Raw genomic sequence first — 25,565 nt, 5'->3', positions numbered from 1 at the left:
CTTGGATAAATCTAGCTGGAGAATTCTGCCTCTTTCATCAACTCATGGTGCAAGAAAGAAGCTTGAGGGATGGCAAACTTCTCCAGAGAGCAGGTGTCTGCTTTGGTCGTCTATAGTCAGAAGGTGTTTATAAGCACCAGTAAGGCATCCTCCATCTTTCCTTCTCTCTGCTTGTTCAAGTCACAGCAGAGACGATTTAGATTTATAGTCTCGGGTCTAAAATGGGAAATACCCACTGCCTCTTTGAAGAGGATTGAAGAATCCTCTTGAAATTTGTGTCTACGTCTTTCAAAAAATTCATTTCACATTGTGCATTTCTATTGAGAGCTGATCCAACTTGTAACCTCCCTTATTCCCGAAGTTTTAGTGGAAACTGATCATAAAGAACTAATTAAAAGCCTATCCTCTGAGCAACTGGGGCCCCCTGCATCCAATCCCAGAGCCCCAGTGAGATCCCAGGCTCTAGATCGCATGGTTCTAGCCTGGCACCTGATCTGGCTTGCCCACAGATGAAGCCCTTCCCCTTTTTGTCCTCCCTTCTCCCATTCCTCCCAGGGTACCAGCCTTGCGACCCTCAGGTCATCCGGGACCGTGTCAGCCACCTGGAGCAGTGCTTCGAGGAGCTGAGCAACACGGCGGCCGGGCGGAAGGCCCAGCTAGAGCAGTCCAAGCGGCTCTGGAAGTTCTTCTGGGAGATGGATGAGGCCGAGAGCTGGATCAAGGAGAAGGAGCAGATTTACTCCTCCCTGGACTATGGCAAGGACCTGACCAGCGTGCTCATCTTGCAGCGCAAGCACAAGGCCTTTGAGGATGAGCTGCGCGGGCTGGACGCCCACCTGCAGCACATCTTCCAGGAGGCTGAGGGCATGATTGCACGCAAGCAGTTTGGACACCCGCAGATCAAGGCCCGAATTAAGGAGGTGTCTGCCCAGTGGGACCAGCTGAAGGAGCTGGCTGCCTTTCGCAAGAGGAACCTCCAGGATGCTGAGAACTTCTTCCAGTTCCAGGGCGATGCAGACGACCTGAAGGCCTGGCTGCAGGATGCCCACCGGCTGCTCTCAGGAGATGACGTGGGGCAGGATGAAGGGGCCACACGGGCCCTGGAGAAAAAGCACAAGGACTTCCTGGATGAGTTGGAGGAGAGCCGCGGGGTGATGGAGCATCTGAAACAGCAGGCCCAGGCCTTCCCCCAAGAGTTTCGGGATTCCCCAGATGTGACCAATCGGCTGCAGACCCTCCAGGATCTCTACCAGCAGGTGGTGGCCCAGGCAGACCTGCGTCAGCACAGGCTGCAGGATGCCCTGGACCTGTACATGGTGTTTGGGGAGACTGATGCCTGTAAGCTGTGGATGAGCGAGAAGGAGAAGTGGCTGGCCCAGATGGATATCCCAGACACGCTGGAGGACCTGGAGGTCGTGCAGCACAGGTCTGAGGCTCCCCTTCCCTTCCTCACCTCCCCTCACACAGTCTGTGTTCTTAGTGTAGGGACAGCCTCTAGATCAGCAAGGGTCTCTTTGAGAGGCTGTAGGATGCCTTTTGTCATAGCAGCCAGGCACCAAGAGTCCAGAGTTCTGATCTGGCTCTGTGACTTCGGGTACTTCACCTCCTGGGGCCTTTCTCAAAATAAAGCAAAGGGTCTCTTTCTAGTCCAGGTGTTTGATTACTTTTCAAGTACAGCAGCCTTTGTTCAAATGAATTGTGTATAGAACTCCTGACATGTAATGCAGAGGAAAGTGGAGCTGATCTGGTTAAGGGGGAGGCAAGAGGCTGGACCCCACAAGCTCTAGCTTTCTGTGGCAGCCCCTAAGCCACAGAGCCGTGAGGAGCCACAGAGACCAGTTTGCAAACTGCCAGTCTGCAAGGCCACTGTCATTTCCAGGATTCCAGTTCCATTAGCACTCGAGCATGGGAAGACATGCCCCCAGCATGTGTGGCATCCCAGCATCTTGAGTACAGAATCCAGGGGATTGAGTGGAAGAGGTCACTCCCTGGAGCAGGCTGAGGTGGTCCCATGCTGATGCTGGAGGGACCTGGGCTCCTACCCAGAAGGGTCAGCTGTCAGAACCACACAACACCTCTCCCCTCAGCAGCTCTCCCTTCTCCTACCCAGAGTTGGAGGACCTGGCTGGGGAGGCATCCTTCAGGTCAAGGTGTCAAGGCAGTGAAATTAGGGTCCATGGGCAGCAGCTGGGGCAGTGGAGGCATGGCAAGTAGTCTCTCTGGTGACCAACCCCCACGCCTCATTTCCTCCTGCACCTCCCTGTTGAGTGGCCTGTGTACTAAGTAACCAGCTCACTCCTAGCCTGATCCAGAAATGCTAAACCATGAAACTGGACCCACGAACCAGAAAATAATGTGTCAGCACACCTTTCTCCTTTCCCCTCTCTCACCTGGTCAAATGTATTTAGGAGGTGAAAGGAGAAAGTAAGAGCTACATGTTCTGGAGACTGAGTGACCACTGCTGCCTTACCAATCCTCAGTTTCTCTGTCCGTATCAGGTTTGACATCCTGGACCAGGAGATGAAGACTCTGATGGCTCAGATTGATAGCGTGAACCTTGCTGCCAACAGCCTGGTAGAGAGTAACCACCCGCGCAGTGGGGAGGTGAAGCAGTACCAGGACCAGCTGAACACCAGGTGGGAGCGTGGGGAGGGCTTGGGGCTGGAGGCTTCTTTTCCTGGCACCTGACTCACCCCTGGGGGTGTGACCCAAAAGTCAGGATGCCTGCTATGTCCTGCCCAGTTTGGACCCTCAGAGTTCCTGCCTCACTCAGCCATACTCACCTTCTGTCACTAGAGCTGAAGCAGCGAGGAGGAGGGACCTGCGTGGTGACCAGCCTGGGGACAGGGAGAGATGTGTTCACACAGCTTCAAGTTCTGTGCCTGGGGAGGGTGTGTGCTGTGCAATGGAGGGGACACTCTGAGTGCATCCATAGTTAGAATCGGGCCATATGGTTCTCAGGCTACGTTTCCCCGGATGTTCTTAGGCAGGAAAATTGCTTTCTGAGAGCTCTTAAGTACTGTCCATAAAAGAAAGCTCCTGCTTGTGCCAAAATGCAGCTTTGTAATGAGACTGGCTTGAATGAAGAGGAGAATTAGCAGGAAGCCTTGAGCACGCTTTGTGGCCAGAACAAAAAACGGGCCCTGAGGAGCCTTTGAAGAGGGGCAGCTTTCAGTACAGGGTGTAATTGCCCCGAGTTCCTCGAGGATCTCTGAGGACAGAGCACACGCGTATATTACGTTTGTTGCCCTGAGCCCTATGCACAGCCAGTGCCACGCGCTCACCACCTCTGCACTGCCGCGCTCCCTTTCTCCACACTTGTGCCTGAGCCCTGCTCTGCCCGAGGCAGCTGGGAGGTGGCGTTAAGTAAGATTCAGCTGTTTAAAAAAAAAAGGGCAGGGGGCAGCACAATGGGGGCTTAAGGGTAGGCAAGGGGTGACCCCCCTCCCCACCCAGATACTTTGGAGCCATTGAGCAAGGCCAATTGGGAGCAGAGGGGTATAGCTCAGTGTAGAGCACATGCTTATAGCATGCACAGTGTCCAGGGTTCAATCCCCAGTGTCTCCATTAAAATAAACAAACAAACAAATAAACCTAATTACCTCCCCCCACAAGAAAACAATTTTAAAAAATGAACAATGGGGGATCCATGTGCAAGTGCAGGACAGACAGAGGGACTTGTCAGCTAGCACATCTGTGACTTGAATGAGCTATAGTCAGAGAATGATTTTACAAGACCCCAAAGCCGTGCACCAAGATATGCTTGTATTTCGAAAAATCTGGGGAACTTGTATGTTTGCCTGAAATTCAACTACATGCAGAGCATCATGTTCCTTTACTGATGTTTGGAATAACATCACAGCTCACCTCCTGCTGATAGAAATCTCTGATTGGCAGTTATGTTGTCTGGGGTAAAATTGGATAAACAGATTTTACTCATCACAGCTTGTTGGATAGATTTTTTTTTTTCAACATGTAAGGTCTATCAGGAGAGAATCTAGTGAGAAATCTGGAAGGGACATCTTGTGAGAAGAGTTAAAGAAGAGGGTGTCTCTGTGTCCCCCATCCCCCTCGGCAGGTGGCAGGCATTCCAGACCATGGTGTTAGGCCGGCGGGAGGCAGTGGACTCGGCCCTTCGGGTGCACAACTACTGTGTGGACTGCGAGGAGACCAGCAAGTGGATCATGGACAAGACGAATGTAGTAGAGTCCACAAAGAACCTGGGTCGGGACCTGGCGGGCGTCATTGCCATTCAGCGCAAGTTGTCGGGGCTGGAGCGTGATGTGGCTGCCATCCAGGCCCGCGTGGGTACCCTTGAGCGGGAGTCACAGCGGCTGATGGAGTCACACCCTGAGCTGGAGAAGGACATTGGCCCGCGGCAGGCGTATGTGGAGGAGCTGTGGCAGGGCCTGCAGCAAGCCCTGAAGGGCCAGGAGGCCTCGCTGGGGGAAGCCAGCCAGCTGCAGGCCTTCCTGCAGGATCTAGATAAATTCCAGGCTTGGCTATCCACAGCCCAGAAGGACGTGGCCTCCAAAGACATGCCCGAGTCCCTCCTAGAGGCTGAGCAGCTCCTGCAGCAGCATGGGGCCATCAAGGATGACATTGACAGGCACCAGGAAAGCTACCAGCAGGTCATGGCGTCTGGGGAGAAAGTAATTAGTGGCCAGACGGACCCAGAGTACCAGCTCTTAGGCCAACGGCTGGGTGGCCTGGCTACTGGCTGGGACTCCCTGTGCCGGATGTGGGAAAGCCGCAGCCACACCCTCACCCAGTGCCTCGGCTTCCAGGAGTTCCAGAAAGATGCCAAGCAGGCTGAAACCATCCTCAGCAACCAGGTAGGGAAAGGCATTCAGGGCTTGAAGGCAGGGGATATCTCTCGGGGCAACAGGAATTCCTAAGCTGAAAGTCTGTGTAAGTGCTACAGGACTCGGGGACCAAATTATGCTTTTCTTGGCCTCTCTCTCACCACTATTTCGGGGGACGCTACTTCTCTTTGTTCTTTTCGTGTGCCTTTTCCAGCTCTGTGTCCCAGACTATGTTCTGTTCTTAGGTCAGTTAGAGAAGTGAATTTTCCCCTGGGCAGTTACCCTTCCATGTGGCTTTAGGCACCCTGTTCATCAAGTGCCCTGGGTGAGGGTGGGGAACAAGGCCCAGGGAGCTGCTTCTTTGCCCAACTCCAGGGGGTGCCATTCATGCTGTAACCTGTGTGGCTGCACATGGTGCCTCTGCCTGGCAGGTGCCCCCACCACCTCCTCAGCTTGTCTTCATGCCTTTTCTGGAAACTTGCTTCAACAGGAATACACTCTGGCTCACTTGGAGCCCCCAGACTCCCTAGAAGCTGCAGAGGCCGGGATCCGGAAGTTTGAGGATTTCTTGTTGTCTATGAAGAACAACCAGAATAAGGTCTTGAGCACCATAGACTCTGGAAACAAGCTGGTAGCTGAGGGAAACCTCTACTCAAACAAGATCAAGGAGAAGGTGCAGCTGATTGAGGACAGGTACTCTCAGCCTAGGGCCAGGGGCAGAGCCAGGGGGTGTGGTGGTGCTGCACTCAGCACCTTGTGACTGTGGCTCCTGGCTTCCCTTCCAGGCACAGGAAGAACAGCAAGAGGGCCCAGGAGGCCGGAGTCCTTCTGAGAGACAACCTGGAGCTCCAGAACTTCCTGCAGAACTGCCAGGAGGTGGGGCTGGCTACTTGGTGGGAGATTCCTCCTAGGAGCAGAGCGCCCTAGAGGCGGGAAGTCCTTTCTAGAGTCTGAATTCCATGAGTGGGGAGCTCTGCGCACTTAACAGCTCAAGTCTTTTATCCTCTAGAATCTTTGGTTCCACAGATTTTTTTTTTTCAAATCAGTAAAGATGTCTTTGAATTTGTCAAGTCTAGGGCAGTATCTCAAAGAGTGGCCTGAGGACTATCTGTAGTTGAGTCATCCAGGGCCCTGGTCAGGGTTGGCTTGAAGGGCGTGTGACCTGGGCATTCACAGGGGGCCCCTTGCTTAGAGGGGCCCCACACTTGGCTTTGTGCTCTGCTGTTGCCATCTTGAAATTCTTAATAATTTTGAATGTTTCCATTTTGCACCAGGCCCTGCAAATTATGGAGCTGGTCTTGGCTCTAATTAAATGCAGACTCCAGGGCCCTACTTGGGCCCAGGTGAATCAGAACTTAAGGGATGAGAGAGAGTAGCATTCTCAACAAGCCTCCCAGTTGGAGAACTGTTGAGTTAGAAGGTCCTTGTTCAGCCTAGGGCAAGCTGTACAAGGAAGGTCTTAAGCCTGCACTCCCAGGTCCCTCTGTGTACTTCCGTGTGGAACGGGGCTTTCTCTGACTTCTTTCTTGCCCCCATCCTCATACCCCTTTCCCCTCAACCCAAATGACTTTGCTTTTGTCTACCTCTGCCCTTGGCACAAACCAGGCTTGGTGTGGTGCCAGGACATCTGGGGAACATTGAAGGCTCATCAGAGTTCTCTCCTCATTGTTAATTATAGGATCTGCCCTTGGCTTCTTCCTCAGATAACATTTTCTCCGTGTTTGTTAATGATTTCTCACCCTACTGCCAAAGGGTGGATTTATCCATCCACCCAGTAAGCACTCACTGAGTTCCTGTAATAGACCAGGCCCTGTCCTTGGGCCTAGAAACATGGAGAGAAGCATAGATACACCTGGTGTCACACTAGTGGGGAAGACACACCAGTGCCTGTGTTTCAGCCCTATGACAATGCGGGTTAGGTTGCCTGTGCTGGAATTAGGGATCAGGATTGGAGGGCAGTACTCTACTGTGTTTATATTTCTCTCCTTGGCCTTCTCCTTCTGCAGCCAGAGCTGGGCAGCAGGTCCTTCCCTGAGCCCTGGCCAAAGAGGGGCACTTGGGGGCCATTGGACCTACTCTTTCTGCCCACAGCTCACTCTCTGGATCAATGACAAGCTGCTGACATCTCAGGATGTCTCCTATGATGAAGCGCGAAACCTTCACAACAAATGGCTGAAGCACCAGGCATTCATGGCGGAGCTGGCTTCCCACCAGGGCTGGCTGGAGAACATTGATGCAGTGAGTAAAGCTAGCAGTGGGGGGCTCTGGTGTGCTTCCTGGAACGGGGCTTCACGTGGGGCATGGACACAGTCCAGAAGCTGGCTAGACAGTACAGAACCTGGATGTGAAAAACTTCTCCAAAGAGTAGTTAAACCTGCAGAGCTCCTGGTATATCCAGCCTTCTTCAGCCTGGTCAGAATGCATGCCTCCTTTGGGTCATCTGAGTCTGGGGACCATCCAGGACACTGAGGACACCTGAGTTACAGCTTCAGCGTCCAGTGCCAGGACAGCAGTTATCTCTGCCTTCTGTTATCCTCACCCAGGTCCCAGCACTGTCCTGCCCAGGGGCAGGGGAATATGTGAGATGAGCAGAGTGGACCAGGGACCTGTTGACCCTCACCATTTGGGTGGCAGAACCACCTGTAGATGGGGAACCAGGGTCCCCTCTGTAACCAGCTTGCCCAGGGGCCCAAGTTAAAATGTGGCTGGAGTTAAATCTGGAAATAGAAAGGGAGGTGCTTTGCCTCTCCTTGTTGTGGCTGTCCAGGAGAAGCAGGTGAGGGGCCACACGAGGCTGTGTCCATAGTGGTTAAGGGTGCTGGCTCTGAGTCAGACTGTCTGACTCCTCAACCTTCCTGCACCTCAGTTTCTTCATCTGTGAAATGAGATAATAACAGTACCCACCCGAGGGAGTTGTGAGCACTAAAGCACTTAGAAAAATATTTGGCAATTATTAGGCCCTCAATAACTACTGACTCTTATTAGTGAATAATATTCCTAGGCCCGAGTCACCTCATACTGTAACCTTCCTAGAAAAATACATTTATGTAGGTGAAAACCAGGTAAGACAAATTCAGTAACTAAAAGATATCCCCGAAGATCAGTGCACAGTTTCTTGGAAGACGATTAAGAGGGTGGAACTCACAGGGAAGTTTCCTGCTGGTTGTACCTGGATGGGTCTTGAATCTTTTTCTTTAATTAAACATTTTTTTTTTACTACTAACTGGTTCTTGTCTGCAGCTCCCCATACTGCAATCTCCCCGAGTCATTTGCCCCAAACTCACTCTCCCTGGCCCACCTTCTACAAATATATATCTCTGGGGGTGCACAGTCTTTCAGCTGAGCCTCACCTGAGTTCTGTGCAGATCCTTTGCCTCACTGACCTTCCCTTCATTAGCTCTTTGCAACCACCTGGACCAGGGCTCTCCAAGATCACCTGGCATCAGAGGGTGAGCTCTCCTCCTTTCCACACAGGAAGGAAAGCAGCTGATGGAGGAGAAGCCCCAGTATTTGGCCCTGGTGTCCCAGAGGCTAGAAGCCTTGCACCAGCTCTGGAATGAGCTTCAGGCCACCACACAGGAGACAGCCCAGCGCCTCTCAGCCGCCAGGAGCTCCGAGCTGCGCCTGCAGACCCACGCCGACCTCAACAAGTGGATCAGGGCCATGGAGGACCAGCTGCGGTCAGACGACCTGGGCAGGGATCTGACCAGCGTCAACAGGATGCTAGCTAAGCTGAAGGCATGCAAGTGGGTTGTAGACTGGGGCTGTTGGCGTGGAGGGGGTCTTGGGAGCAAATCTGCAACCTGAAAGTGAGTACTTGTCCTGTCCTCTTAGCTGGGCTGGTTTTAATCAGGCCTCCTGGTTCATAGCCCATCCCCTACCCCTTTGCAGCAGATAAGACAGGCAGGGATCCAGATGGAGTAATAAAAGCGTGCACGAGAAGTACAGGGCAGAAACTCAGAGGAGCGAAAGATGAGGTGCGGGTCAGTCCAAGGAGACTTCTTGGGGGAGGCTGAGGTCAAACCAAGCCTTTGAGGATGAGTGGGAGAGAGGATGATAAAGAGGACAAGGGGCTGCCCAGGTGCCAAGGCTGGTGCCAACACTATCCCCTTGTGGCCCAGCGCGTGGAGGACCAAGTGAACGTGCGGAAGGAGGAGCTGAGGGAGCTGTTTGCCCAGATGCCCTCGCTGGAAGAGGAGGTGGAAGGGGAAGACTTGAGCATTGAGAAGCGGTTCCTGGACCTTCTGGAGCCCTTGGGGAGGAGGAAGAAGCAGCTGGAATCATCCAGAGCCAAGCTGCAGCTCAGCCGGGACTTAGAGGATGAGACGGTGAGTGGGCCGCAGCTGTCCTCCCCTGACCCCCAGCAGCTGACCCGGCAGCTGCCATCAGGGTAGCTGGCCACTGCCCACGGCAGTTCTTGGCAGCTGATGTCTGGTCATCTCACCCCCTTGTCTCGTAGGCTCTTAGTGATGATTACATTAAGTATAAAAGTAAGCCAGTGCCTTCTGAGGTAGCTCACTCACAGACTTTGGGGCCAGACAGAGTTGGGCTCAAGATCCAGCTATGTTTCCCTCCCCCAAGGGACCAGGAGCAAGTTATTTGGAATCTCGATTCAAAATATCAAAATGCCCCCATTTGACAAAACCCTGGTGGGGTGTTGGGAAGAACCAGGGAGACACAGGAGGCAGAGCTCTGTCTGACCCACAGTGACTGTCATCAACTACCCTCTGCCTTCTGGTCTCTGCAGCTGTGGGTGGAGGAGAGGCTGCCTCTGGCCCAGTTGGCCGACTATGGCACTAACCTGCAAACTGTGCAGCTGTTCATGAAGAAGAACCAGGTGAGTCCTGTTTCCCCTCGTCAGTCCCACCCACCCCAACCCCGCCCCAGGGAGAAGGGCCCAGCCCTGACCTGCAGAAGGGCCCTGACAGCAGATTACAGATTGCTGTTCTCAGTGATAGCTATGGGGCCCCTGGTCTGTATCTGTATTCCCAAAGCAGAAGGAGCAGCTTTGGTGATGGCAGAGAGAACGTGGGGAGGACCATAGGGGTTGGGGCGGGGAGGGAATGAGGGGTTGGGGGCCATTTGGACCCATCAGGACAGAGATGAGTCCAAGACTCAGAGGCCTGGGCCTGGGGCTTAAAGTGCTTTACAGCTTCTGTATTCTGTGGCCTCCCTGAGAGTAGGCTCATAGCTCCTGGTGTCTCTCTCATCACCGCCTTGACCCTCTTCCAGGGCAAAGGTTGGCCTAATGGGTCTCCTCAGGGTAAGTAGCTCCCTGTCTTCTGGACACATGAGGATACTTGTGGGGCTCAAGCTCCATGAGGAAGCCACTAAACTTGGACTCTGAGCCATTGGAACAAACATCCATTGGCTGTTCTGCTTTCTTAGACTTGATTGCGAACTTCCGTGGCCCTGGTCAGAATCCTGGAAGCGAGTGGATGTACTTCCTCTGTATCCGGTTGCAGGGGAAGCCTGCATCCCTCGGGAAGGCCAGTTGCATGGGGTCATGGTCTGGCCTCCATGTCTGGCCAGGGGCTGGCCACATCTCTGCTCTTGGGCAGGGAGTCCCTCCTGCCTGGTCTGCTCTCTGACTCTGAAAGTGGGGGCAGCCACAGCCACAAGCACAGAGAGTCTGAGAACTTACCCCAGAGAAGAGCAGCATGTCTCAGAGTGCCAGTTGGTACTGCAGCTCCTTGGGGAAGGAAGGTCACATCAGACAGTACTTTCTTCTCCCAAAATATCAGCCAACATCTGCTCACAGAACCCAGCAACTGTGCAAGGGCTGGAGTGAATTCTATTCAAAGAGGTTTCTTCAAAGTGCCCTTGAGCTCTGTGCTTCCAGTTGGCATGGTCAAGTCACCAAGGCTCCAGCGGCAGCACATGGGGACCAGAGCGCGAAGGTGGTACAGGCAGGGATTCAGCTAAAGGGGGAGGCCGGTGGGAGACGGTATCCTCGGGGCCTCGGTTTCCTCAACTGCAAATGAGCCATCTCTAATCCTTCCAACACTGAAGACTTTAGCCTCAGTGAGGGTTATTGCCAAATGACTTTCAACTCCCCTGGCTGAGGGCTGCTATTTCAGGAGAAGGGCAAGACAAATATGGATGGGGTTCCCCTTAACGAGAAAGCAGACATAATCTCTTAGGAGGGTGTGGCTGCTGCAGTAAAGGCTATTTTAGGCTAGCCGCACTAGAGCTGAAATCCCACTTTATCATTTCTTCTATTGCAGTGGTCAGTGTGCATCAGAGTCAGCCAGAGGGCTTGTTAAAACGCAGTTGATCAGACTCCACCCCCCGATCTACCACATGAGACCTGAGGGCATAGCCTGCTAATTTGCATTTCTGTCAAGATCCTAGGTGATGCTGATGCTGCTGGCCTGGAACCCCACATTGAGAACCACTGCTCTAGTGGCTGTCATTGCGACTAGGATAGAACCTACAAGGTGCCACATGAAGGGTTCTTAGCTCTGGCTGCACCTTAGAATCACCTGGGGGGACCTCTAGACATACCATTGCCTAGATCCCACCTCAGGTCAATTAATTAGGATCTCTGGGGATGGGGCCCTGGCTACGTCTGTTTTCCCAGATGATTCAATGTGCAGCCAGGGTTAAGAACCACTTTCCTGCATGATCTGGCCCCTCCCCCCCGACCTTGAATCTCCTCATATCACTTTCGCCCTCCTTCACTGTATTCTAGCTCTTCTGGCCCTCCTTGTGGCCTTTGGACAGTCCAGGCTTGCTTCCACCTCAGGGACTCGGCACCTATTCATCCCTCCTGCCAGCAGCATCCATCCCCCAGATCTTTGTGAGGTTGTCTCCTTCCATCCTTCATGTCTCACTCAGATGTCATCTGCTCAGAAAGCCCTTCCTGATTCCCCCAGCTAATGTGGCCACCACCACACCTCGGGAGACCATCCTCATCTTTTTGGTGTCTGTTCCTCATCGTACCTGTTACCTACATCCATTCATTTATTTATATGCTTACCATCTGTTTCGTCTCCTAGAGTGTAAGCTCTATGAGGGCAGGGATTTTGCTTATCTTGTTCCCATATTGTTCTAGAACCTAGAACAGGGCCTGGTACATCAGAAATAAAAACTGTGTGTTGAATGAATGAAGTTAGAGAAGAAGACATCATAAGCACACACACTGCACAGGAGTCTAGAAAGAATTGCTCAAAAGGAGAAGAAGAGAGACCTTTTTAGGATACCTCAAGAGGTCATAAGATCTCAGGGAAAGGAAAGAGGCAAGTGGCACTGACACCTGGGGTTGTCTGAATACAATTGCAGAGACCACGAGAAATTGTCAGACTTAAGATTCTGAGCATAAAGTATAAAACTACATTTCAGCAAGTTAGGTATCTTATGGGTAATGCTAGTTCTATGTATGTAAATGGTGACAGTCACAGTGCTGCCTGTGTGTGCTGCTCTTGTCCCCGCCCTCCAGACCATTTTAAAGGCCATGGGAAATTGTAGAAAAGGAGATGGGGTGTTAGGAGCCAGCAGCCCACATGTAAGAAGCAGTCAGATTAGGGCTTCTGAGACCCAGAAAGCAAGTGATGTGTCACAGCCCCCTGAAGAAAAAGGTGACCCAGTCACCAGGGTGGGAGGAACATGCCATTTGGGTGACCGAAGGCTCAAGCAGGAAACAATACAAAGCTTGTGAAAGATTTGAGAAATAGAAACGGGGAACCAAAACAAAGTCTTGAACTCTGAACAAAGGGCAGCTGTCGACTTTTGATTTACATGGAGTAAAAGGTGCTAAAGTCAAATCTCAAGAGGCCATGTAAGAATCATTTTCCTCTCCTCCACCACGTAAAACTAAGAAACCAAGCTCTGCTGAAGCAGGAAGAGTAGAGGCCGGTTAAGAGCACAGGCTTTAGGACAGGAGAGCCGTGCACTCTGCCTGCCGCTCACTGCCCACAGGTACTTGACTGCCCTGTGTCAGTGTCCGAGCGCCTGTCTCAGGAGATTACAGGAGGGTAAGAGGAGAATGAGGTGGCGGGCCTTGCACGGTGCCTGGAACATGGTTACAGGCAGTTTTGATGGCCACACCTGCTCTGCTCAAGCTTCCCCGAGTGGTTCAGGGTGAGAGATGCCAGGGTGCGGCCCTGGGCTGCCCACTGCAGGCCTGCTGTGCCTGGTGCGACGGCCAGCTTCCGAGCCCTTCCCCTCTGGCCGCAGACGCTGCAGAATGAGATCCTGGGCCATGCACCGCGGGTGGAGGATGTGCTGCGGAGAGGGCAGCAGCTGGTGGAGGCGGCCGAGATCGACTGCCGGGACATCGAGGAGCGCCTGGGGCACCTGCAGGGCTCGTGGGGCACGCTGCAGGAGGCGGCGGCCGGGCGGCTGCAGCGCCTGCGGGAGGCCAGCGAGGCGCAGCAGTACTACCTGGACGCGGAGGAGGCCGAGGCCTGGATCAGCGAGCAGGAGCTCTATGTCATCTCCAAAGAGACCTCCGAGGTTGGCTCGGGCAGGGGGTACGAGGCTGGGTGCCAAGATCAACTGAGAGGGCAGCCGGTGGGGGGAAGCTGTGAGGCCAGGTGTGTGAGGAGTGAGGGCTTGGGGCAGGTATATGAGGATTCTGTGCAGATGAACTGCTGTGGGAGGGGATGAGAGGTTAGGTGGAGGGGTCTCTAAAAGCTGGGATGATTCTGGAAGTTTTCATGAGGACAGAGGTTGGGCCTGAGTCTGAAAGGATGGATGTCAGATAAGAATGAGGGTGTTGAGAGGAAGGTAGGGTGTGGGCGTTGCTGGGAAACGGGAGTAGCAGGAAGGGACGTGCACATTTCCCCGATGGGTGTTCCACGAGGCTGGCTCTCCCCCGTCTTGGGCACCTCCAGGAGCTGGGCTGTCCCCTGGGCCAGGTGAGCTCACACCCTGACAGTCTGCTGCCTCCTAGGATGAAGAGGGTGCTATCGTGATGCTGAAGCGGCACTTGCGGCAGCAGCGCGCGGTGGAGGAGTACGGGAGGAACATCAAGCAGCTGGCCGGCCGGGCCCAGGGCCTGCTGTCTGCCGGCCACCCTGAGGGGTGCGTGTGCTGCCTAGGGTGACTGGACCAGATCATGAGCACCAGGCCAGGGGCCCCACCAACTAGAATCCCTTCAGGTCCAAGTGGGAAAACAGGAGCAGTTTTCCCAAAACCATGGGTTTGAGAAAACTGCTTTCTGGACTGCTGACTGGCCCAATTTCTTTTTCTGTCATGGTTTTGTGTGAGTAACTTCAAACAGGGCTGACCGAGGCCTGATTTGCAAAAAGATCAGGAAGTGGAATAGCAAAACTATCCTCTTGGTGAACAGGGAATTCCAATCTTTTGAGGAGTTAGTCTTCAGTTTCTCTTAGCATAGTCTAATTTTGCTTTTCTTTCTGTGGTCTAGAAGGTACCTCAGGATCTCACACTGTCTGAGCAAAATCATTACATAGGAGCAAAGGTAGAGAACCTGTACTCATCTAAACTGTTCAGTTATGTGGGTTCTGCATAAATGCAAGCCCATTGGACCAGACACTGCAGGCTGCCCCCAGTCCTCAGTTGCCTTTAGGGCGTCCACAGCAGTCACCCCAGCATCTCCCAAGGAGCCTGAAGGAATGAGCCTCTGGTACTGCACATCCCTTCCTGAAGAGCTAGGCAGGGCCTGCTGCTGGTGGAGCCTGGCTCGGACAGCCCGCCTTCCTCCTTCGAAGAATAATGGAGAAGTTCTCCATTTTCACTTGTCTCTCTGAGCTTCCCAGAGTGAGAGGCAGGAGCAGAAGGCACCCCCTCCAGGAGAACACATTTTGTCATCCCCTGAAGCATCACAGTCTAAGAGATGGTTCCTTTTCTCTTCAACTCTTCCCCACAAAAAGTCACTACCATTTCTCCAAAGCTGCACTTCGCCACCCGTCCCTGCCAAGTGGCTGGGGGGGAGGAGGTTGGCTCCTCCAAGCTGGCCTCCCTGGGTTCTCTGTTACTGGCTCTGAGGGCTTTCTTGCTTTGAATTCCAGGGAACAGATCATCAGACTTCAGGGGCGAGTGGACAAGCAGTATGCAGGGCTGAAGGACATGGCAGAGGAGCGCAAGCGGGAGCTGGAGAACCAGTACCACCTCTTCCAGCTGAGGAGGGAGACAGATGACCTGGAGCAGTGGATCGCGGAGAAGGAGCGGGTGGCCTCTTCCCCAGAAATGGGGCAAGACTTTGACCACGTGACTGTGAGTACCCATGGCCACTGCTTGTTTGTCTTCCTCTAATGCAGCAGAGCCGTCATTACACGCGCGCACGCAGACACACACACACACCCCTGCCAGACACAAAGTGCCACAGAGATGTGGGCATCCCCAGTGTGAGCTCAGGCACCCTGGGGAAGGTGTGAGAGCCTGACAAGTGCCGCCTGGGTGAGTCGGCAGCTAGTGTGATGACACCACCACACCCCTGAGCCTCGATAACCAATTACCAGGTTTCTGTCTATCCCCATCCAGCTGCTCCGGGACAAGTTCCGGGACTTTGCTCGGGAGACTGGGGCGATTGGGCAGGAGCGGGTGGACAACGTGAATGCCATCATCGAGCGGCTCATCGATGCAGGCCACGCAGAGGCGGCCACCATCGCCGAGTGGAAGGACGGGCTGAACGAGATGTGGGCAGACCTGCTGGAGCTCATCGACACACGCATGCAGCTGCTGGCCGCCTCCTACGACCTGCACCGCTACTTCTACACTGGCGCCGAGATCCTGGGCCTCATCGAGGAAAAGCACCGCGAGCTGCCCGAGGATGTGGGGCTGGATGCCAGCACCGCCGAGTCCTTCCACCGCGTGCACACGGCCTTTGAGCGGGAGCTCCACCTGCTGGGCGTACAGGTGCCTTCTGTCCCTCCCTGGCTCTCCCTCTACATCTTCCCCCTGACCAGCTTCCTGGGGGCCCCTCCTGGCTTCTAGAGGGGAAACCTCTGAACAGGCACCTCCTTAGAGAGGCAACAGCTCAGGGCAGGAAGGCAAGGAGCAGAGGCTTTCAGACATTCTTTAGCTTCAGAACCAGTTCTTTGAATCTTTCCCAAAATCCAGTGCAAAAATACCTTAAAATGCAATTTCCTTGGTTATCAGAGCATTACAATATAATAAGCAAATACACATGGAGTGCTTTTCTAGCACCAGGTATTGTTCTAAACAATATATGTGGTCACTGAATCCTCAGCCACCCTCTGAGGAAGGGAATAATATGGTTTGCTTTTTCTAGATGAGGAAAGTAAGGCATGGAAGGGTAATTAAGTTGCCCAAGAACTTGCAGTTAGGCAGTGGTGCAGGATTCAGATCCTGACAGTCTGGCTGTAGATTCCACCAGGCTGTTTAGCCTTTGTATGTGGGAGCTGGAGGGGGCCCCAAGAACTGCCTAGTCTCCCTTTTCCCATCATGGGGTGCCCCCTGAGACACCCCCACAGGCCCCATAGGGTTCTGCAGAGTTTAGTGTGATAGAAAGAGTAAGGGCGAGGGGCTCAGCTGCTAGGGTCTCACCGGGCTTCCAGTGGAGCAGGGAGAGATGGGCAGGGCTGTGCGTCCTGCACTGACCCAGCAGGGTTTAGGAAAAGAACACCAAAGTAGACTGCGCCCCTGGTTCACCGAGGAGGGGACCGCCTAGGGATTTGTCCTCCAGCTGAAGGTGCCTTGGGGGTGCCAGAGCCCCTGAGACAGGTGCAGACCCAGCAAGGTCTCAGGAATGAGGCTTTGCTGCCCTGCAGCCGGCCTCAAACAGGAGGCAGCAGCATGCAGAGTGGTTACGAACAGGGAGTCAGGAGCACGCCTCCAGTCCCAGCTGCACCGTCTCAGAGTGTGAGTGACCTCGGGTCAGTCACTTAGCCTCACTGTGCCTCATTTTCCTCATTTCAGAAACAGGGATGAATATAGTACTTTTTCATGGGGTTGTTGTAAAGATGAAGAGAGTAATAAACATCAAGTGTTCAGAACAGTACCTGGTATATAGTTACCCTTATCATTGTACATCAAAGGGTACAGAGCCCCCCTCACTCCCAAATTCTCATCAGAGCCCAAGGAGTGCTATGGGTCGACAGAGGTGCCAAAGCAAGGAGTCTTCTCTCCGGCCCCCAGTGGATGGGAGCTGAGGATCCTGCTTCCAGCAGCACCCTAGGGAAGAAGGCCAGGAGGAGGCAGACACCTTTGCCTACCCTAGGCCCAAGACGTGTCTGCCTGGGGAGCAACATCCAGTTTTGCCCCTTCACAGGTACAGCAGTTCCAGGATGTGGCCACCCGCCTACAGATGGCGTACGCTGGGGAGAAGGCAGACACCATCCAGAACAAGGAGCAGGAGGTATCTGCTGCGTGGCAGGCGCTGCTCGATGCCTGTGCCGGGCGCCGCACCCAGCTGGTGGACACAGCGGACAAATTCCGCTTCTTCAGCATGGTCCGAGACCTCCTCTCCTGGATGGAGAGCATCATCCGGCAGATCGAGACCCAGGAGAGGCCCAGGTGAGGGGGGGACATCCTCAAGGCAGCCCCACTCCTGGCCCACTTTGTCCCAGAGGCTGGCAGACCAAGGCCTGGCACTGGGGGTCCTCCCTGGAGACATAGTCTTGGATGGTGGGTGCATTGGAATCCCCAAGGGGCTCCCGAGGCTGGGTCCAGGCAGAATCTGAATGGTTCAGCTGCTGCTAAGAGGACCAACCATTTCAAACTAAAGAAGTGGGGAGGGTATAACTCAAGTGGTAGAGTGCATGAGGTCCTGGTTCAATCCCCAGTACCTCCTCTAAGAACAAATAAACCTAATTACCTCCCCTCCACCAAAAAAATTAAGAAAAAAAAGTAAAGGGAGTCCCGAAAGTGACATCTCTCTTTCAGGTTGATGAGAGGGGCAGTGGCCACAACTGGTAGTGAAAATAAGCAGTTTACACATCCAACACTGGTCAGGCCCGGAAGGGGTCACTCTTCCCCCAGCATGGGCACAAGGGGGCCATTCCCTAAAACTCAGGGAGGAGCTCAAGCTCATTGCCCATGAGAGGTGGAGGCAGGCACGTGGGCAGGGATCAGAGCCCACTTTGTGTCACAGTAGCAATTACTACTGGCCCATCCCTGTCCCTCTGCCTGTCATGGTGATCAGGCTTTGATATTTAACATCTTTATTGAGCTGTAATTTACATACCGTACAATCCAGCCATTTAAATATACCATTCAGTTGTTTTTTGCATAGTCACGGTTGTACAACCATCACTACAATGTAAGTTAGAAGATTTTCATCATTGCAAAAAGAAACTCTGTACCCCTTAGCAGTAATCATCCCCGACTCGCCTCTCTTCCCAGCCCCTGGCAACCAGTAATCTGCTCTCTGCCTCTAAATTTGCCTATTGTAGTCTTTTCACATGAGTGAAATCATAAAATATGTGGTCCTTTGTAACTGGCTTCTTTCACTTAGCACAATCTTTCCAAGATTCATCTACGCTGTAGTATATATCAGTACTTTGCTCCTTTTTGTTGCCAAATTTAACATCCTCAGGCTTCTTTTGCGGTCCCTGCACCACCTGCCCGTGCCCTGGCCGCAGACCAAGGGAGGACACTGTGTTCTTGCTGAGGCCGGGCTACTGGCAGAGGACTGACTTCCTGGCTGGCCAGAGAGAGAGGAGGGAGTCGGGTCAGACTTCCAGGCAGGTGGGGGGCAGGAGGTTCTGACTGGGACTTGGTGTCAGATGGGCCAGAGTCACCCAAACTCTCTCCCCTGCCTCCCTGTCCCTCTGTCCTCCAGGGACGTCTCCTCAGTGGAACTACTCAAGAAGTATCACCAGGGTATCCGGGCAGAGATAGAAACCCGGAGCAAGAACTTCAGTGCCTGCCTGGAGCTTGGAGAGTCCCTGCAGCAGCGGCAGCACCAGGCCTCGGACGAGGTGGGAAGGACAGCGGGGCAGACATAGACCCTCTCCATGTCCTCGCCTTCACTTCTGCTTGTTGGGAACGAACCTGTGGGCCATGGCTTTTCCTAGGAGGCTCATCTTTCACCCATGAGGCCTCAGGGCAATGTGCAGGCCCAGGGATTATAGCCATGCTAAACCTATTCGAGGAGCTGGCCACTTTGTAGGGAGAGCAGGCTCATAACCCACCTAACCCCCACAGGTATGCATGCTTTGGGACTGGCAACACCTGCTTGCTGGGTAAGGCACATTTTAACCTCAGAGAGGTTAAGTAACTTGCCCAAGGCTGCACAGCGGTAAGTCACAGAGCTAAGATTTGAAGCCAGGTCTGTGTGACCAAGCCCAACAGGCTTTTCAGAGCCCCTCCAAGCATCATCTCAAACCGGGGGAAGGGTTACTAAACCCTGAGCCATCTTCTCTTCCTGCAGATCAGTGAGAAACTGCAGCAGGTTGTGTCCAGGAGGAAGGAGATGATGGAGAAATGGGAGGCCCGCTTTGAGCATCTCAATATGTGTGAGTGCAGCCCGGGAGCCAGGAAACCCTGGGTGGGGTTGGGGGGCAAGAAGGAGGGGTGATGTCACATCATGGTGGGCTTTCCCCACTGTTAGAGAAGAGTCCCCCACAGCACTACTCATCAGCAAAGATCGGGACCAAGGGCCTCGGGGCCCTACAGAGAAGACCCAGCAGACACACGGCTGGAAGCCCACCTCTGGCCAGCTAGCACCCCTCCCTGTCCACCCTCCACCTCACCTACCCCCTGCCTCCCACTAGGCTGGTGTCACTGTAGAGCTGGGCCTCCCAAGGGGTCAGGGTAAGGCTCTGGTGCATCTCAGATGTCTGATCTGAGGAGTGTGGGGCACAGAAGGAACTCTGTCCTCCGCAGCTGGAGACAGGAGCGGTGGAGAAATCCCACCACTCAGGTAGGAGCTACAAGCCATGAAGACCTGGATTGTCCCATGGCTGCTTGTGCATGTGATAGCCAAGGGCTGGGAAGAGGGCACTCTAGGCAGAACTATCCCTCAAATGGAGTTGTCTAAACTGCATTCATTTTCAAAGTAGAGTTTGTCCTGATGTGGTTTTAAACTATCACTGTCAATGGAGATGACGTAGGGGCTCAGTGTGGAGATGGGGTGGCCTCAGGTAGCAGGTCACCACTGAGCAGGGTGTCCATCCACGGTTCCGGGACACCGGTGAGAGCCTCCTGCCTGACCGCCAGCTCTGTGTCTGTCTGTGAGCGGCCCCGGGGTCTGGGCAGGAGCGGACTGCTGGGCGCTGACAGACCCCTGAGCCTTGCGGGTGGGTCTGTGGCTTGTTCTCCGTGGCAGTGCTGGAAGTGTGCCAGTTCTCTCGGGACGCCTCTGCGGCCGAAGCATGGCTGATCGCCCACGAGCCCTACCTGGCCAGCCAGGACTTTGGACACACAGTGGACACTGTAGAAAAGCTTATCAAGAAGCATGAGGATTTTGAGAAATTCACAGCGGCCAGCTGGGAAGAGCGCTTCGCTGCCCTGGAGAAGCCCACCACGGTGAGCTGGGAGGCTCGGGCGGCAGGCAGCCTCGCCTTGAGATTACATGAAGTCAAAACCTCTTAGGCAGTTATAAGGCACCTGCAGACAGGGTAAAAGGCTGGGCGATGGAGGAGAGTGGGAAGGAAGTGGAAGTGGGAGAAAGTACTGACTTTTGAACACAAAAGACAAAGGGGGATAATGCCAAAAGGAACAAACACCAGGTGTGTCAGGTACAGGGAGCCTCTTTCGAGAAAGGTTGAGAGCAGGTTCCCCTGTGGCTGCTCTGACCACCCCCACCCCTCCACCATTTCCTCCCCTAGCTTGAGCTCAAAGAACGCCAGGCCCCAGAGAGACCCAAGAAGGAGACTACTGGGTAAGTGCGGGGAGGACTTGGCCCGAGCCCTGTGCCGGGGGTTGAGGGGTGGGGAATGGGTGAGATGGAGGAGGAGGGTGCTTTTCATCAGAAGCAGGCCCCCTGATGTTTTAACAATCCACATGTGACCTCTCACACCTGGGCCACGAGTCAGAGAAATCCAGAATGTCTGGAAGGAGCTGAAAGGGAGAGAAGAGCTTTCATTTCCCCCATGTCCTGGTGGCAGGAAGACCTGGTGTGGGATGAAACGTGCGGAGGGCGGTGGCTTTTGCAGCTCCGCCCCCACCTCCCCGCTCCGGGAACCCGCTGAACATGTGCCCTGGAGGCCATTCTGCACGGAACCGTGTCCATTCCTGAAGCATCTGCCTTAACTTTTCAGATGGAAGCAGACTGAGCAGCCCTTTATGCCAGGCTGCAGACTCGGCTTGTGTTCCCTGGGGAGGAGGTGGGAAGTCAGGCCTGGAGGTAGGCTCCAGCCTCTGAGAGGTGCTTGTTTCTAAAGCAGGGCTGTGTCTTCCGTAGGCCTCAAGAGGAGGAAAGCGAGACAGCAGGGGAGGGTCCCCGAGGTCCCCATCGACCAGCCACCAAGACACCGTCCCTGGTCAGTTTCCCCGTCTCATTTGTCTAGTTCCTGAGACACGGGGCTGCCAAAGCCCGCTACTCCCTAGTAGGCTCAGCAGGGGCAGAAGGCTGGGGCAGGCACATGCCGCCCCCACCCCCAGACTCCTTCCATCAGTCTTCCTTTTTTCACTTAGCTTTTCTTAATTCCTAGAATAATTCCCCTCCTCCCTCCAACCCAGAAGAAACTGACATGCCAGCACACTGACATGACTCTCTTAGTTTGGTTTTATCTGGTCTAATAAATTTTATTGTAAAAATACATCACCATCTACATTCAGGGGAACAGTTTATACAGGGAAGGATCCTTTTTATACACTTTCCCTCTAACACCATCCTTAACTCAGTACCCCCTACACACACACAGACAAATGCACCGTTTGGTCTCACCTGCCCCAGCCAAGCATTTAGGGCAATGAAGTGGGGACCTTCACCATCTAGTAGATTCCTCCCTCCTAAGCAGAGCCCCCTCCCCCTTTGCACCTTCCTGGCCTGATGCCTGTGGGTCAGTGAGTTGGAGATGGAGATGGAGCTGGTTCTGAGGTAAGAACAGACTTGAAGGAGCCCTTCAGGAGTGAGGGCGGGCTTCTGGGTCACCAGCCTCCAACTTGCAGAAAAGAAGGGTGTGTGGGGGAGGGGAGGGAGGAACCCAGACACTCCCACTGCCAGAGGCCTGGGCACATGGCTTCAGGACCTTGCCTAGATTAGATCCCTTAGCTAAAAGGACCCAGGGGGCCTGTGCAGGGAGCCTGGGAGGCTGTGACCCAGGTTTGGGGGACATGTCCTGGGAGCGGCTGAGAAGAAAGCAGTAATCCAGCATGTGCCTTGCATGGCTTGGCCACTGCCTGTGTACCACGTCTTCACGTGCCCAGGTGAGCTTGCCTGAACCTTTGAGGGTTCTAGGTGGAAATCTTTGGTACACAAACCACCCCAGAAAAATGGACAACACTGAGCAATTCCTGTGCAGAATCCTGTCACATCTAGATTTCAGCCCTTCCCATACTTCTGAGACACACACACACACACAGTCACACACTCGCTCACTCACTCACTCACACCCTGAGCTGCCTCCAGCCGTGCCAGAAACCTTCCTTTCTGAGCTGCACCAGCCCTTCATGTCCAGCAGAGGGCATTCCTGGGCTCCTGCTGGAGGGTCTCTCTCAAGAGTTCCCTCTGAAGTTCCCATCGTCGCATGCGGGGGTCTCTGGGGGACTTCCCCTTGGTCTGGTTTTCTCAGAGACAGCCCCCACTGGAAGGAGAGAACTCTGGGGGCTGGCACAGACTGTGGACACCAGGGCTGGAACTGTCCTTGCCACCTGCGCTTCGGCTGTGCATCCCTATGTGTCTGCGTGCCGTGGTGTCCCAGGTCCATGGGTTCCTTTGTGACCGCCTGAGTGATCCATCCAGTGTTTGTGTCATGTACGTCTGTGCAAATGTAATTACATGTGCATCAGAGCCGCCCGCATCCAACACCCGAATGTCACTGGGTTTGGGGGAATAAAACCTGCTTGGGCCTGAGTGTCTCTCTGGAAGGAGGGAGTGAGCCCACATTTGAGACACTTCCCAGAGAGCCAGCCACTGCGTCACATGGGGAAACTGGCCTGTGCCGGGTCCCAGGAAGAAAACAGATGGCGAATCAAATGAACACCAGGCCCGAGGCCTCATGGAAACTGACTTCCTGCTGCTCCTTTCCAAGCCCTCCGTTGAGTTGTCGTGAGGATCCACGAAACTCCGAGGGAGGGCGGGATACCTAATTGGTCTTTGATACGAGAAGAAAGGAGAATGGGACCCACGCAGGTTGGGAAACCTTTACAAAAAACACAGGCCTCTCTGAGGAAGGCCAGCCGTCTGCTGAGCCTTCTCCCTGGGCTAGGCCTGGGTCTGGTGGCTCTCCTGCTGTCCCGTGTGTGTGGTCTGGTGTTGGTGCTCTATAGAATAGATCTGTGCACTGTGGCTTCACGTGGAATCCATCACTAGTGCATGCCAGCTTCCTGCTTGGGGGAGCGGACAGAAGTGGACCAGATGCCTGAGCCCCTGTCTGGACCGCTGCACAGCACGGGGCTGCCACCCTGCCAGCCCTGCCTGGTCCTCCCCTTCCCAGGTCTGTGTGCACACTCAGGGACTGGAGTCCCAGTCCACGCATCTGGCTTTTCCTCAAGCACACCTTTGTATAATCCATTGCCTCCATCACCTCTTAATCTTTCTCTTACCTTTCCACATTAGAGCATGTTCTGGTTAAAAAAACCCAAAACATATATATATATATATATATCTCCATTATACAGGTAAGTGGGTAAAAGTGCATGAGGCCAAGCAGAAGAAACAGGGATCACAAATGGCAAAACTCCTGGAGTGGAAGTCAGGACATTGGGTTCTTGTCCTTAATTCTGAAAAGTTCCTGCATGACTTTAGACAAACCACCTAATCCTCCTGGGTCTCTTTGCCCTTATAGCGCTCTCTCTGCCAGATTACAAAAAGTCCAGAACGTTCTGCATGTGAACAATGTACCTACATAAAGGAGGGAGGCTGGGAGAGGGGGGTCTCCCCACTTCCATCCCGTCCTCAGCTGTAAGGAACCTGGTTCCGGAGTCCAGTGCCAGCTGGTGTGAGGCTGGAGATGGGAAAGAGGTGGTAAAGGGCCGAGGTGTTTCCTTTGTGTCTGTCTGGGGAAGAGAGGACGGCAGGGTTAGACCTCTGCTCCTGCCACGGCCAGTGCCCTGAAGATGGCCCCAGGGTATGGGAGGGGGCCTGGCAGCAGGCTGGGCCCTTCCCCTCCCCTCACCCCTCAGCCTCCACCCTGCGTCTCCCCATCATCCTGGGTGTGGCTCTGGGGAGGGCTTGGAGGTCCTGCACAGCATCCTCATCTTCTAGGCTCTGGGAGCTCAGAATCCTCGGTGTAACACTTGTGGTGAGATCCTGATTGTTGAGATGCTGAGGCTGACTTCATGGAGAACAAATGGTGTTGCAGAGGATCCCCCCAGCCAATGGCCCCGGGACATCTGTGCACCGTGCCTGTTTCCTTGCCTCTAGTGGGAACTCTCCCAGGGGGGCTTCTGTGACGATGAGAGTGACGCTCCCGAAAGGGACTGGTGCTCCGAGGAGCTGTGACAACAAGAAAGAGTCTGTCTTCCGGGCTCACGTCTTCCTCCAAGCCTCAAGGCTAGATTTCCCTGTGAGGCAGGGACTCTGGGGTGAGACCAACTGCCTGAGTGCCGTTCATGGTCAGGCCTTCATCAGGTTGTCAGGGAGAACTTACCCAAGCACAGCTCACAGACGTCACTCTTCCCTCGACCTTTCAAGACTGCCAGGAGCTGGCTTCCCCAAGAGAGGACTGGGCATCTCATGATGGATGAACAGTGGGAGTCCAGACTCCTGGGTCCCTTGTCTCTCCCTTCCAGAGTCTTAGAGGTTGATGTGGCTTCAGGGAACTAACCAGCGCTTGTGAATGTGATGGATGGTGCCCCAGGGCTGAGAGCGCACTGGGCTATGGCCAGGTCACCTTTCAACCAGTGCCTGCTGGCTCCTGCTGCTGTCACCTCCTTGGCACCTGCCCCCAGCAGCAGTCTCCCCACCAGGCAGCCTGGAGCTTTCGTCGGCCACCAGAGGCTGGGCTCTGATGTCCTTGGGGGGAAGGGGTGTGGGTGTGGAGGCAGCAGCTGTGTTTCTTCTTGCCTGAGCAGGCTTTCCCAGTCCTTCCTCCCCTCCCCCTGTGAGGCCGAACCGAGCTGCTGGTTCAGGCATTTTGCAGTGAAGGCACATCATGTGTTTGTCCATAATGAGTAGATCTGGCCTGGAAAGAACGTCAGTTTTCCCCTGAACCTGGGCGTGTCTGTCTCCCCAGGATGCCTGAATCAGCGTGGCAGGGCTGTGTCTGCCTACAGTCTGGCGCCGCGCCCTGGTGCTCCAGGCTCCCTGGAGAAACTGGCTCTACGCTCTTTCTGGACATCTGTCCACCGCTGGGTGTGCCCAGTTCTCTGTGCTATGGTCCGACTGATCTTCCTGGCCCCGCTGCTCCAAAGGCTCCTTAGTTTGTCCTTGAAGTATTGTTTCAGAGCATCCTAGACACTGATAGACCCAGGATGGGACTCAGTTAACATCAGAGGCATCTCAGAAATGGGGTTTGAAGCTGCTAGCTTGACCGCTGGGTGTCAGATCTAGATGAGGGAGTCGGTGTCTTCTCTTTTTAGTCTAATTCTGAGTGGCTGGCTCAGAGTCACCAAGAGATCAAGCAGCCGCCAGCTCCTCCAGGGCAGGGACCCAAGGAGCACAAGCCGGTGGTGGGAATGGCGAAGAAGTTCCTGATGCTGTGGACCAGGTCTCCCCTCCCTGTCCCAGGGGACCCTGCACACTCCCCACTCCTTTACCCCTCACTTTACCTGGTGACTCTG

At 54.2% G+C, this 25,565-nt stretch overlaps 1 protein-coding gene across 2 annotated transcripts in view; it reads left to right on the top strand.

The window, feature by feature from the left end:
- The window catches only part of SPTB (spectrin beta, erythrocytic), a 114,422-nt gene that overhangs the window by 77,806 nt on the left and 11,051 nt on the right, over positions 1-25,565 (top strand). For both annotated transcript variants that reach the window (XR_004320747.1, XM_032482187.1), the window contains exons 14-32: positions 556-1,426; positions 2,499-2,636; positions 4,079-4,835; positions 5,296-5,498; positions 5,591-5,681; positions 6,897-7,043; positions 8,280-8,543; positions 8,927-9,133; positions 9,553-9,642; positions 12,984-13,262; positions 13,702-13,832; positions 14,783-14,987; positions 15,255-15,629; positions 17,005-17,249; positions 18,517-18,655; positions 19,108-19,192; positions 20,005-20,204; positions 20,507-20,559; positions 21,082-21,160. Coding sequence is in view for 1 of the 2 variants with exons in the window: in XM_032482187.1 (XP_032338078.1) it covers positions 556-1,426; positions 2,499-2,636; positions 4,079-4,835; positions 5,296-5,498; positions 5,591-5,681; positions 6,897-7,043; positions 8,280-8,543; positions 8,927-9,133; positions 9,553-9,642; positions 12,984-13,262; positions 13,702-13,832; positions 14,783-14,987; positions 15,255-15,629; positions 17,005-17,249; positions 18,517-18,655; positions 19,108-19,192; positions 20,005-20,204; positions 20,507-20,559; positions 21,082-21,160 (4,559 nt within the window). In the remaining variant the exon portion in view is untranslated. The remainder of the gene's footprint in view (positions 1-555; positions 1,427-2,498; positions 2,637-4,078; positions 4,836-5,295; positions 5,499-5,590; positions 5,682-6,896; positions 7,044-8,279; positions 8,544-8,926; positions 9,134-9,552; positions 9,643-12,983; positions 13,263-13,701; positions 13,833-14,782; positions 14,988-15,254; positions 15,630-17,004; positions 17,250-18,516; positions 18,656-19,107; positions 19,193-20,004; positions 20,205-20,506; positions 20,560-21,081; positions 21,161-25,565) is intronic.

This window comes from Camelus ferus, chromosome 6 (genome assembly GCF_009834535.1).
Source record: "Camelus ferus isolate YT-003-E chromosome 6, BCGSAC_Cfer_1.0, whole genome shotgun sequence".
NCBI lineage: Eukaryota > Metazoa > Chordata > Mammalia > Artiodactyla > Camelidae > Camelus > Camelus ferus.
Note: the sequence above shows the minus strand (reverse complement) of the source record. Positions and strands in the feature narration are given on the sequence as shown.